This window comes from Panthera uncia (assembly GCF_023721935.1).
Source record: "Panthera uncia isolate 11264 chromosome C1 unlocalized genomic scaffold, Puncia_PCG_1.0 HiC_scaffold_4, whole genome shotgun sequence".
NCBI lineage: Eukaryota > Metazoa > Chordata > Mammalia > Carnivora > Felidae > Panthera > Panthera uncia.
In genome coordinates, this window is record NW_026057585.1 from 61,516,613 (window position 1) to 61,530,689 (window position 14,077).

General features: G+C 53.7%; 1 protein-coding gene across 1 annotated transcript in view; it reads right to left on the bottom strand.

Moving 5' to 3' along the window:
• ACOT11 (acyl-CoA thioesterase 11) overlaps positions 1-13,570 on the bottom strand; it is a 34,822-nt gene extending 21,252 nt beyond the window's left edge. Inside the window, exons 1-3 of the mRNA XM_049617122.1 lie at positions 13,331-13,570; positions 3,233-3,443; positions 2,225-2,294 (exon numbers count right to left, since the gene is read on the bottom strand). Of these exons, the coding sequence (XP_049473079.1) occupies positions 2,225-2,294; positions 3,233-3,443; positions 13,331-13,411 (362 nt within the window). The 5' untranslated portion in view covers positions 13,412-13,570. The remainder of the gene's footprint in view (positions 1-2,224; positions 2,295-3,232; positions 3,444-13,330) is intronic.
• Between the last annotated feature and the right edge of the window lie 507 nt (positions 13,571-14,077).

Below are 14,077 nucleotides of genomic sequence, written 5' to 3' on the forward strand. Positions count from 1 at the left end.
GTTCCTACCACTTAGAGATACATTTTGAAATATTTTTAAATGGCAAAAACAAAAACAAACAAACAAACAAAACAACTTCTCCAGTTTTCCTCAGGTGCAGCCAGGCCTCTCCTGACCACCAACCATGCTCCTGACCCCATCCCCAGCTTGCCTTCCTTCCCAGCATCCTCTCTGGCTTGCCCTTCCACCCACATCCTCCTCGGCCCAGACTCACCTTCACTCTCTGAGTCCTGTGGCGGGTCCACCCACCATGCATGCCCACTCCCCACCCCCAGCCCTCTCCTCCCTAGCTACTCTGGGTGCCAGAACCTGCATTGGCAGCAGAGACCTAGAACTGGCCCAGACACAGAGCTCCCCTTGCCTTCCAAGTGTCCCTACATACAGTATTGATGGTACTGAGCCAGTTCAAACACCTCCTCCAGGAAGCCCCCTTTGACTACCCCCTATGCCATTACACTCACCCCCAGACATACAGAAAATGCATCCCATTGGTTAAGAATAAGAGTTCCGGGGTTCCTGGGTCCTCCACTAGCTACCCGGCCTTAAGCAAGTTATTTTGCCTCTCTGTGCCTCAGTTTCCTAACCTGTAAAATGAGGGTAGTCATAGCCAGAACCTCATAACATTGTTCTGAGGATTAAATAAGTTAATGTATTAAAAAAGCATTACAAATTAAGCATCAATATTAGTTCATTCATAGTGACAAACGTACAACACCAATTAAAATGTTAATAACAGGGGAACTGGCTGTAGGGTATATAGGAACTTTCTGTATGATCTTCTGAGCTACAACTTTTTTTCGTAAATCAAAAACTACTCTAGGGGCACCTGGGTGGCTCAGTCAGTTGAACAACCAACTCTTGATTTCAGCTCAGGTCATGATCTCATGGTTCATGGGATCAAGCCCCGTGTCAGGGTCTGTGCTGATGGCACGGAGCCTGCTTGGGGTTCTCTCCCTCCCTCCCTCTCACTCTCTGCTCCTCCCCCACTTGTGCACTCACTCCCACTCTCTCTCAAAATAGATAAAGAAGCACTTTTTTTAAAAACTACTCTAAAATAAAAGATATTTAGAGTATGACAAAGCACCCATGTGTCGGAGATCATGATTAGCATGGCACATACCCCTTGAATTCAAATTCTGTTTCTACACCTGCACAAATGGGAGCTCCTGGGGCACAGGGACCATGCTCCAGTTGACTTTGCATACCCCAAACCCAGCGTGGGCCTTGATCAGGAACAGGCGCAGGTAGTGACAAAGGACCGAATAAACAAAGACAGGAATTGGCCACATTTTCTCCTTAACTCAACGTGCTGGTACCCAGAAAGCCCTGACTCAATCCTTGGCATTTGATGTCCTAGGCACTGATGGTGAGTTTCGGAGCAGGAGTGGAGGCCAAAACACCGTATGCAGCCCCTTCAAGGCTGGGCTGAGGGCTTTGCATCAGTGTAGACAGTTTATTGGTTTTTTTAAATGTTTATTTATTTTTGAGAGAGAGAAGCAAGTATGAACGGCAGAGGGGCAGAGAGAGACAAACACACAGAATCCAAAGCAGGCTCCAGGCTCTGAGCTGTTAGTACAGAGCCTGCCGTGGCGCTCGAACCCACGAACCGCAAGATCATGACCTGAGCCAAAGTTGGACACTTAACTGACTGAGCCACCTAGGTGCCCCAGTATAAACATTTTAAAAAGCAACTACAAAACAAAACAAAACAAACTGCAACGTAGTGAACTCCTCATTCTTGGAGGCATGTAAGCGGAAGTTGAATGGCCCAAGTTTCTGACTCAGGCTTTTCCAAGGGACCTTGCCTAGGAAACATTCTACAAGTGACCAATGACCCATAGAGAATGTCCAAGTTCAAAAAGATATGCACCGTTTAAGACTAATGCCTTCCATTCGGCAGATCAGAAAACTGAGGCCCAGAGAAAGAGACTACCACCCCAAAGTCACACAGCACCCCATGATGCCGCCTCAGCAACGTCCAACTCCAAACCTGGCCGCGGGAACCCACCCCGCAGCACCCAGCAGCAGCCCAGCTCCTAGCCCGTGCCTCTCCCAGAGCCCCTGCAGATGGGCCACTACCTGCTCTGCAAAGGCCCTCGGTATGTCAAGTCAGGTTCCAGGGCTCTGCACGGCTCACAGGCTGACCAGGTGGGGAGAGGGAGGAGGAGCCCTGCGTTGGTGGTGGGCAGACCAGGGGGACCAAGGAGCAGGAGGGGCCACTTACCTGATGGTGTGCTCAAAATAGATATCGTCCATGGAGGCGGTGACGCAGGGGCAGCCAGCGTGCCTCTCGGCTGGCATCAGAAGAAAGCCGTGGGTTAGCATCATCCCCCTGTCACCAGGCCTCTGATCAAATGTCAGGCGGCCAGAGCTAAGGTTGTGCCTCCTTGCCCACACCCACCCTTCTCTAGTTTTCTTCACCTCGCTTACTGCGCCCTGACCCTGCTTATCTATCCAGGTTTTGTCCATCTGGGGTCTCTCCCTTCTGCCAGACTGCAAGTTTCTTGAGGGCAAGGATTTTTGCCTGTCTTGTTCACTGCGGTGCCCCAGCCTGGGACCAGTGCCTGGCTCAGGAGACACTCCATGAGCAGCTGTTGAATGAATGAAAGATCACACTGGGCTATTCTAGTTCTCGGCCCGCTCAGGTGCCGTACCCCGGTCCAGTCACCTTCACCCACCTCTGTTTCCTTGCCCGAGTCATTCTTACTGGCAGGACTGCGTTCACTACCTTAGTCCCTCCGGAATCCCTCCCCTGTCCCCAGGGCTGGGTCACGGCTTCTGGTCTGTTCTCCCACAGACCCGATTCTGCCTCTTTCCCAGTGCTGGGGGGCAGGTAGATCACCTATCTGTGCCCCTACTGGACGGTGAGCCCCCTGCGGGTGGGAGAGTACTCAGAGCTCAGTTCAGCTCCACTCAACTCAGCAAGGCAGGCAGCGGTGGCCTTTGCTCAGGGCACTCTCGGGCCAGTCTCAGAGCAGCCACATTTGAAGGTGCAGGGACAGAAGGTGCAGGGACAGAGCTGTGGAGGTCTGGGGGAGCGAGGGCAGGCCCCAGCTGAGCGTGGAGAAATTGGAGGGGGCACCTCAGGCGGCTGGAACAGTACGAGCAAAGGGCAGGACGAGGAAGGAGCACGGCGCTCGGGAGGGCCAGTGACCGCCTCTGATAATGGAGGCCTCCCCTCTGGGTGGTGGGGCCACCGGTGGGAGGACAGCTGCACCAAGCACGGGCTCACCGGACAGGCAGGCCGTGGTGTCGATCCACTTGAGCAGCTGCCCGACGCTCAGCTCGCCACGCTGGTTGGTGTGGCAAGGCAGCACGAGCTGGCTCATCTGCACCTCGGTGGGGTTCCGGTACCCCTCGCTGCCCGCCATGGCACCGTCGTCTTTCTCTGCGTGCGAGGCTGACTTCCGGGACATGCGGCTTGAGAACACGGAGGCGAAGCCCTGGGAAGAGGTGGGGACGGGAGGTCAGCTCACTGCAGGATCTCCGGGGTCCGTCCGACCTGAGACCCGACTGCCACAGGGAGAGCGGACGGCGCCCCGGGGACACCTCCCGCCAGACCCCAACTCCAAGAGTGGCCACCACCCTCAGACCCCAGGAGGCTCGCTGGATGCCACTTCCACCCAGTTTCCTCTTGGCCAGCACCTCATGTTCACAGGACCTCGGACCTCAGGGAGGGGGAGGGGAATCCAGTCCTTCTCCCTCCAGCTCATGGGCCAGTTGGTTCAAGGTCTGCCTCAGATTGACCTTCATTCTTGCAAGACTCCCCCTCTCTCTGCAGGGAGGCCTGGTGAGCCCTCTAGTAGTCAAGCCTGGGGATCTGTTGTCAATAAAGTAGTCCAAGAAGCAGCCGCTGTTTCGCCCCCAAAGGGCCCTTCCTCGGGCTCCTTCTTTCTGCAGACGACACCAAAGGCAGCACCCCCGTTGGGTGTCCCCCTGTCCCGAGCACTTGGCTTTATGACTAGGAGCGCTCACGCAGTCCCTGAGCAGCTGTCTGAACCAGGCCAGGGCCACAGCAGCTTGCAGCTGGCGAAGCAGCCGAGAAAATCCTCAAACTCCTGAACTGAGGTGAAATTTCTGCCCAGGGCCCGGCTTGCCTCATTCCCTGGGCGGAAGGGGTAGACGAGCACCCGGCAGCGGCCTGGATGGGGTGGGCTGGGGAAGGGGGGGCCTCCCGTCTCTCTGGCCCGCTGTCCCTAAGAGGCCGTGAATGAGAGCTGGGGACACCTGCACGTGTGAGAAAAGTGACACAAGTTCCGATTCTCACGGCAATGATAACAGCCGCTGCCAATACTGATCTAGCGCTTACTAAGCGGCAAATACTCTCTTCTGAGCACTTTGCGTGTCCTGATTCCATTTTATTCATGCAAAAAAAAAAAAAAAAAAACCAAAAGCCTGAGGTAGGTTCACTGGTGCCCTCGCTTTACAGGTGATGAAATGGAGGTCCCAGTACGTGGCAAATTCTGGCTGCGGCACAAGATCTGGCTGCAAAGCCCGAGGTCCTACCCCCCACACTACACGGTCTGCTCCTGGGGCTGAGAAGAATCCAGGGCCCTGGGCCTGGACTCAGCAGCAACCAGTGCCATGACCCGACGCTGACCCTACCACAGACACACACGGGGTCAAGGACGGCTCTCGTGCTGGAGTCCGTGCTCCTTGAGTAACCTCCCCCACGAGGCTCCCGTAGCTAATTCAATACATTCAAAGCACGCCAGGGTGACTCGTTCAAGGTCACTGACGCCCAAGGGGCAGAAGTGGGATTCAAACCAGGCCTGTCTGACCCAGAATAGCTTCTGGGTTCCCAGAGAGGCATCTTGTTCCCGAGGGCCCCTGGGTATGACCAACAATGCCAGACTCCGAGGAGAGAGAGGAGGGCAGCCCCAGCCCCAGCAGCCTGGGAAGAGGCCTGCAGGGTGCCAGGCTGCCAGGCTTGCAGGCTCCTGTTGGCGTCTGGCAGGCCACTGTGGTCCAAGCAGCAGGACCCATCACCATGGTAACCACTGCCAAGGCATTTCCGGCCTGTTGTGAAGGGGGGGGGTGCTGCGGCATGATGTGGCTGCCTTTCTGGGTGTGGGAGATGGCAGAGGGAGGAGGCAGACAGATTCCATTTACCCACGCTCTTCCCAAACCCATGCCACAACCAGGGGTTCTGTTCTGGGCAGAACATTCCAGAAAGAAGTGAAAGAGTAAGTTAGGGAAATGGGGGAGGCAAGACACAGAGGGTGAGTGGTCAGAAGAAAGGGAGCAGACCATCGGGGGTTTCTGGGCAGTTCCAGGCATACACACGGGGAAGCCTTACACACTACGCCTCTGCTTTACAAACCTGTTTTCACATCTGCCACCTCACTGGATCCTCCCAAGGAAGGCAGAGGGTGAGGACTGCTGACCCCATTTTACAAAAGACGAAAGTGAGGACGGAAAAAGCCCTAGACCAGCGGTCCGGACACCTGAGGTCCAGTCCTCCCTCTGCTTCTCACCTACTCGGTCTCCACTCCCACCAGCCTCCTATTTCCTATTCTATGAAAAAGAGTCCCTGCCCTCCCATTGAACTGTACATGCCTGGAGGCAGGACCTTGGCCTTGTTCAATCATTCATTCATTCACCAAGCATTTCTCCTTTACCCTGGACCTAACATTGAGAGAACAAAGATAAATTGGTCCATTCCCTTTGAGAAGCTCCTGCTTAGTGCTTATGCTTAGAAGGTCCCGGCACACAGTAGGCCCTCACCAAAGGTTTGTGGAGGGACAATCAGAGGCAGACTTGAGTTCAAATCCTAGCCCTGTCCCTCTGGTGCTATGTGATTCCGGATTAAGTCCCCTCCCCTTCTGAACCTCATCCGTGACTCGCTGGGCAGGCAGAGGCAGGGGAAGATTGCCAATCCCTAAGGTACCCCCAGTTCTGGTTTCAGGATTCTGGACTCTAACCCCACAGGGTTCTAGCATGTCCAGCTGACATTTCCATTGAAATGGAAGCTGAGAAGTCCTGTCACCCTGTCAGACAGGAAACAGCGTGATCTTCTGAGCAGGGCTGAGCTCCCAGGCAAACTGAGGGCCAAGACCTGCTGTGGCTGTCCCCCTGTCTCTTCAAAGAGAGGGGCCCAGAGCCCCTGGGCTGGAGCACGAGTAGAAGGGACAGAGTAACACTGGCGGGCCCAGGCACAGCCTCTCAGACTCCAACTCCTTCTTTGGCTCTAAGGCAGTCTGCCCACACCATGGCAGGCCAGGCTGGCCCTCCTCCTATCCCAAGGTGGGCAGGCAGCCAGCCTGGGTGACAGGGGCGTGTGCAGCCCAGACAAGCTCTGGCCAATGGGGCCCCAGAGCCAGGCCACTCCTCCCAGGGCCAGTCACAGGAGAGCAGAGGCCCTGGATGGAGTCAGGGACTGCAGCAGCCAGGCAGGCTGAGCCAAGACAGCTGACAGGGAGGGCAGAGCCTGCTACAAAGGTGGAGAGGGCACCCGGGGGTCAGAGATGTACCCTCTCAGATGGCAGATGTGCCTGCGGCTGGCCCAGACCACAGCAGACCTGGCCAGATTTGGTCATCCCAGACTAGGTCTCAGCTGGCTACACCATGGGCTCTGCGTCCCTCCTCCCGGGCCACAGGAGGCATCCCGTGTCACAGACCTGTTGCGTCAGAGCAGGAGAGGCCACTTTGCCCAATCCCTTCACAGCTGAGGAGACTGACACACACAGAGGGACAGGCTGGTCCAGGGTCATAGAGCTGAGGAGCCAGGATGAGCCCCCCTCGGCCAGGGCTCCTTCTAGACGATTTGACAACAACCCCACACAAACAGACGACCTCGATGTCCTCTCTCTCCTAAGTACCAAGTCAGTGACCTGCCTTCCCTAAACTCTCAGGCTCCCCCTCTGCCCTGACAGCTCAGGCCCTGGCTAGGCACTGCCTGCTCACTAGACTGTCTCCGCAGCTCGTCCCCAGGCCTACAGTCTCTCCACCTCCTTCTAGCTTCCACAAGCACCAGAAGGATCTTCCCAAACAGCAAATCCACCAACACGACAACCATAATTTTCTGTACCCTGTCTTACAGGACCACTAGGTCTGGCCTTTACAGCCCCACCCACCCATGCACCCACCCCCATCCCCCACATACTGTGGGACTTCATTCTGTCCCTTAGGACCACACAGACCTCTCTGAAGAGCAAGCCAGACCAGACACCTCCCCTGCTCAAGACTCCTCAATGGCTCCCTACTGCTCTCAGGATAAATTTCATGCCAGGGCCCCCAGCAGCTACTCTCCCAAGGTCTAGACCACATGCCATTCCTCAGAGCACCACTCTTACCCAGTTCCTTTCCCCACCATGTGGGTGCTGCTTCTGCCTAGGATCCCTTTATCTGCCCCGTGTGCTGGGTAAGCTCTTCCTCCTCCCTCTTCAAGCCCCCACCACCTCTTCCCCAAAGAAAGTTGGGGCCTCCCTGGCCCCACAGCCTCGTCTGTCTCCATCACAGCCCCAACCAAACTGTGTAGTCACTGTTTTGACAGCCACCCCCCTCATCAGATAGGCATTCCCTTGGGACAGGGACAGACTCAGTCCTACCACAGAGCAGGTGCCGAATAAAACCTACAGAAGAGGAAAAGGAAGGAAAACCCTGGTGACAGGGCAGTCCCAGACCTGAGATGTGAAGACAGGATGGTTTAAGGGGCAGGAAGGACACGAAGGGGGAACAGAACAACAGTGGCTCAGGGGATGGGACCAGGAGGGCAAAAAGAAGCAGGTAGGAAAGTACTAGTGCCTGTGTGGGTGGAGTCAGAGGGAGAGGGGCCAAGGAGTCTCTAGAAACCGGGGAAAAACTCCCAGAGAAGGTTGTGACTCACAGTGATGAGCCAGGAAACAAGACCAGTGAGGGAGATCTTAGTGCCTTCAGGAACCATCTGGAAAAGGCCTAGAGCAGAGGAGACCCACCTATCCTGGCAGGGAAGAGCAGGCTTGTGTGACTTCTCAACCGACCCACCATGACACGAGACTGTACACAGGCCACCGGGGTCCGTCTGGCCTGAGTTCAAGTCTGATTCCACAACTAACTCATGTGACCTTGGGCAAGCTGCCCAACCTCCGTGGGCCTCAGTTTCCTCGGCTGGAAGAATGGGATTATAACATGCACTTCATTGGTACGTATGTCATTGTGGGGATGAAATGAAACGAGATTAAGTGTTTAAGGCTGGTACCACACCCCCACCCCCACCCCCGCCATGACCAACATTTATTGAGCACTTACTGTTAGCATTATAAAGCTGAGTTGGGGCTTTCCACAGAAATATAGCTGGGAGAGACCCAAACATAGTTCACACTGACTGTTTACCTAGCACTTTCTCATCTGAGTTTACCAGAACATCAGGGCAACCCTGTGAGGGGTTGTTAGCCCCTTTGAGAGGTTTGGTGAGAATTCAAAAAGCCAGTGACAGCGGAACAGACATTCAGGCCTGTGTAGGAGACTGCAAAGCCCATGTTCCTCCCTCTCCACTTCCTGAGGGGGTGGGGACCAGAAGGCAGGCCCCAGGGGGGCAGGGAGAAGCAGCCTTTGGCCCACCCTAGGGAGCCACGGGCCAGGCCTCATGAAAGGCCTGATGGTCTGAGCCAGGCCACTCCGAGCAGCGTGAGGAAGCCATCCAAACTAGACGCCCTGTCTGCACAAAGCGGGAATCCAGCCTCTCAGAGAAACAGGGTGGCCTCCTGGAGGTTTCCCACTAGCAAAGCGGCAACATTTGTCAACATCCTAAATTCCGCCTCGGGCCTATTCCCCCATCTTCCTCCCAAAAAAGGCTCTGAGGCAGCCTGCACATGTACAACACACAGACCCCACAGGCACCCAGAGCTGAAATGCAAACAAAGCTATGGAACCAAATAAGGGAAGAGAGGATTATGTTAGGAATCCAGTTGCACAAAGATGCGGCCAGAGAGAATTGCATTTCACCTTGAGATTCCCAGCAGACATAAAAAGGCAAAAAGGGGTAGCAGTGGGTACCAAACTCATAGAGTTAAAAGCAGAGAGCTCCCATCCACGAAACCAGCTTCAGGGCCGGGAGGAGGACACCAGGGGGCTGTCCCATCGGCTTCTGATTGTCATATAATGTGAGATCATATCTTCACTCTATACGATAAAACAATGGTCCCCAGTGCCCTCTACAAACATCCTCATTCTGCCTCTGGCCACAGGCTGTGTTGGCACTTGACATTTTTTCACGATCATGGGGTGGGAAAGGTAGAACAGGAGACCAACATTTTGTGTTAAGCGTCTCCCACACCAGTCCCTTGCTTAACATTTACTGAACACCTGCTGTGCATCATGTTCTATGCCGAGAAATTTCATATGTGTTATCTCAGTAATTTTTACATCTGCCCCGTGAGGCATTGTTGTTCTACCCATTTTACTGATGAGCAAACTCAGATACCTTGTTTCTGAGCAAGCCGAAGTCCACTTACATCTCTACAGAATTTCTACAGATTTTTCAAGGGCCTTGGAGACGGGGAAGATGGAAGAGATTCTTCCAGTCTGACACTCAGCGAGAGGAAGCAAATGACTCCAAACATGCAACCAGTCAGTGACCAAAAAGAGTAGAGGCCAGGACCCTGAGTCTCCATCCAGAGCCCAGAGTCTGGCACAGGCTGATCAGGCACTGGGCTTCCCCCTTCTTCTGACAGCCAGCTCTTATGCTCTCCCAGTATGAAAGAGGGGGACGGGAGGGCCACCAACCTTCTAATCCTGCCCTACACCCCCACTCTGATGAGGAAGAGAGGTGGGGTATGGGGTACAATTGAAACTCTGAGCTAAGGACAAGCTTTCCTCAGGGTAGCCCCATCCTTCCAGAAGTAGAGCTTCATGGGACATGGGACAAAACTGAACATCAAGGGGACTTTTATCAGTTCCTCATCCCCAGAAGACCTTGAACAATTATTTTACCTCTCTACGTGTCAGTTTCCTCATTTGCCTAATGGGCATAATAAAAGAACCTGAAGTTATAGTGAGGATTATAAAAGACAGTGAGCCCACTAGAATGGCTATAACCAAAATCATGGACAATAACAAGTGTTGGCAAGGATGTGGAGAAAACAGAACCCCTGCCCATTGCTGGGGGGAATATAAAATGTTTGACCCACCATAGAAAACGGTTTGGCAGGTCTTCAAAAAGCTGAGCATAGAAACACCATATAACTTTGCCATTCCATTCCTAGGTATATACCCAAAGGCACTGAAAACAAGGCCTCAAACAAATACATATACACACATGTTCATAGCAGCACTATTCGTAACAGCCAAGAGGTGGAAAGCATCCAAATGTCCGTCAATGGATAAATGGATAGACAAATTGTGGTATATCCATATAACACAGCATTAGTCAGTAATGAAAAGGAATGATCGATACGTAAAACGTGGATGAATTTCAAAGCCTCATGCTAAGTGAAACAAGCCAGATGCAAAAGGTCACACAGTGAATGGTTCCATTTATATGAACTCCCCAGTACAGATAAGTCCATGGAGACAGAAAGCAGATTGGTGGTCACCAGGGTCCTCCTGTCCCCAGGAGGAAAGGGGAGAAACTTCTTAAAAGTTAAGGGGCTTCACTCTGAAGTGATGGAAAGGTTGGAACTAGATAGAGGTAGTGGGTGTACTAAGTTCCACTGCACTGTACTTGAAAATGGTTGGGGCGCCTGGGTGGCTCAGTCGGTTAAGTGGCCAGATTCGGCTCAGGTCATGATCTCGTGGCCCATGAGTTCGAGCCCCGCGTCAGGCTCTGTGCTAACAGCTCAAAACCTGGAACCTGTTTCAGATTCTGTGTCTCCCTCTCTCTAACCCTCCCCTGTTCATGCTCTGTCTCTCCCTATCTTAAAAATAAAACGTTAAAAAAAAAAAAGAAAATGGTTAATTATGTTATGTGTATTTCACCTTGATAAATTAATATTATTTTTTAACTCTTAAGAGTAACCATTTTAGACAAATAATAGGGAAGTCTGCTAATTTAACTTAAATTAAATATAAAATGTCAAATGCATTTTTTTAAAAAAGATATTGGAAGCAAGAGTGTTTAGCATGGTAAAAATGTTAGGTTTCATGATTAGCTGTCTAGGTCTCAGTTTGCTCATCTGTCAAGTGGGACATTTAACTAAATAGTCTCCAAGACTCTTTTTAACCATGAAGGGTTTGGCATACAGGAAGAACTCCTTACCAAGGCCCATGAGGCCCCGCAGAGGGGCTTGCCACACCTCCCACCACAGGGCCTTTGCTTATGCGAGTCCCTCTCTCTAGAGTGCTCTTCACCTCTGCAAAACCTACTCACCCCCCGTGTCCATCACCTCTTCCCCACTCTCATGATCCTGGCACCACGTACCTCCCCTCTCTAATACTCTCCACTCCACCAACATTCAGTGCACCGTGGGAGTATTTGGGTGGCCTAGACCAGAAGACACAACAGGCAGGAGCCCTGTTTTTCTCCTCCTGGAGTCCACAGGGCCCAGCACAGCACCTGGCTCACTGTGGACCAAGTGAATGAGTTTGTTCAGTGGGTCCCCAACCTCCACTAGTGTCACCCCATGTAGACACTCACCCCAGGGAGAATGCCGGCCATGAGGTCAGGTGAGGTTCCCCACTAGAGACCCCACTCCCACTCCTGCACCCTCACCCCATTCTAGAACAGAGAGCCTAAACACCACCTGCCTCCCTCCACCCCCAAGGGTAAAAATAACCTTGTCTGAAATCTGACACCTACCCTCAGCCAGGTCATCTTGAAAACTCCCCCTGTCCCACTGAGAAGGCTGCCAGGGGCCAGATGGGGTGAGAAGGGCATTTTCTGAATGCTTTCTCATTCATACCTCATATTTGAGGCATTGTCCCTGGGAAGGTACACAGGGGACCCGAGCCTGGAGAAGTCCCAAGTCCTGTCCAAGGTCCCCCAGCTCTGAAGCACAGAGTGCTGGCCTCTAGCCTCCATCTATACCACAGCCCCTTCGTCCACTGTGAGGGTGGGAAGGGCTTTGGAGATGGATTACAAACTGCTTATTTGTGTGGACAGGGAAACAGGCATGGGCGGCTCTCTGTCCAAAGGCCTTCAGAGTCAGGCAGACCTTGGGTAAGCTATTGAGAAATTGTTTCCTCCTCGGGGGGGGGGGGGGGGGAGAAAAAAACCAAATACCCCCACCCCATCTGCATCCAAGAGTAGCATGAGAATTAAGGGAGGTCCCCAAACCAAAGGCACCCGGCTAACTGTGAAGTGCTGTGCACATGTGAGGGGGCAGTTGGCTGTCAGCGGTCTTGGTTTCTCACTTTGGGGAAAGGGAACCATGGGGAGCGGAGACAGCGTGGGACAGTGGGTTCCGGAGGTGGGCAGAATACACGTGAATCCCAGACCTGCCCTCAGAAGCACAGGGGCCCCAGGCAACTTGCTTCCCCTCCTCCTGGTTCAAGGGCAAGGCACCCCCACGCACCCCTCCCTCTCTGTAAAGGAGTACTTTGCAGCCTGTCCTGAGGTGCAAAGGAGGGAGCAGATGGCAGGTGCTTGGTAAATGGTGGTGGTTCGCTTCTTGTGAGTCGGAGGGGGGCCTGCCGGAGTGGGCCCTGCCCTCCTGGAGCCAAGGTCTAGATGGCAAGTCGCAGGGAACAAGGGGATACACTGAGGGAGCTTGCGTGGAAGCTGGAGGACGAGGCACTGGCTGCGTGTGGCCCCCCTGCACGGACCCTCACGCCCACCCCCCTGTACTGTCTGGGCCTTGCCCTGTCAGTGTGCCCCCCGACGAAGGACCCATGGCCTGGGAGCACAGTTTTTCATTTCTCTGGCCCCACCTTCCTCATTTATAAAATTGCAGAGGAGACTGAGAGCAGTCACCCTCCCACCGTCTTTTTTCAGTGCACCAATTTTTTAAAATTTCTTTCAGTGTTTATTTATTTTTTTTTAAATGTTTTTATTTATTTTTGCGACAGAGAGAGACAGAACATGAGCAGGGGAGGGCCAGAGAGAGAGGGAGACACAGAATCGGAAGCAGGCTCCAGGCTCTGAGCTGTCAGCACAGAGCCCAACGCAGGGCTCAAACCCACAGACTGTGAGATCATGACCTGAGCCGAAGTCGGACGCTCAACCGACGAGCCACCCAGGCGCCCCGTCAATGTTTATTTATTTTTGAGAGACAAAGAGACAGAGCACAAGCAGGGAGGGGCAGAGAAAGAGGGAGACACAGAATCCAAAGCAGACTTCAGGCTCTGAGCTGTCAGCACGGAGCCTGACGTGGGGCTCGAACCCACAAACCAGGAGATCACGACCTGAGCCGAAAACTAATGCTCAACTGACTGAGCCACCCAGGAGCCCCTCCCACCTTCTTTAAATATTTACCATATGCCAGGTACTGTGCTGTATGCACCATCTCATTTCATCTTCACACACAGCTCTGTTATCCACTGTTGTTCTCTCCATCTTGCAGATGGGAAAATAGAGGCTCGGTAAGGGCAGAGTTGGGGCTGGAACTCAAGTCTGTTTGACTCAAAGGCCGAGGCTGCTGGGCCACTCTCGTCTTACTGCTGCATCCCGCACGTTTGTGCCACAGTCGAGGGCCCTTCCAGGACGGACGGACACACACACACACACACACACACACACACGCTCTCCTCCCCTCACTGCAGGCAACAGCGATGGTAATCACTACCCGGTCCCCCTGCCCTGTCTGGGGTCAAGGCACTTGTCCCACGGATGCTCAAGGCCCAGCAGCCTGTGAGGGAGGGAGGTGGCCGCCACCGGTGAGGAACCCGCAAGCTCTCAGAGCTGAACACTGTACTCTGTGAATCCTCAGATCTCAGGACACTTGGTGTCGGCTAGACTACCTCTCTCGGGTCCAAGAGTCTCAGCTACCACACGTCTTGGCGGGGGTCCAGCATGAGCTTGCTCACTCCCAGAGATGGGGGGCTCACTCCTTTCTGACATACACCCTTCCACTGAGGAGTGGGCCTGCCTGTTGGAGCTCTTCTGTGCCCCCCACACCACTCACTGCTGCTTCCCTGACGCTCCCCGCCTTGGGGCTGTTTGCTACCCCCTTCCGCCTACCTCCAGTAAACCCCGGAAAGAGGTAGGAGGGATCTGAAAACA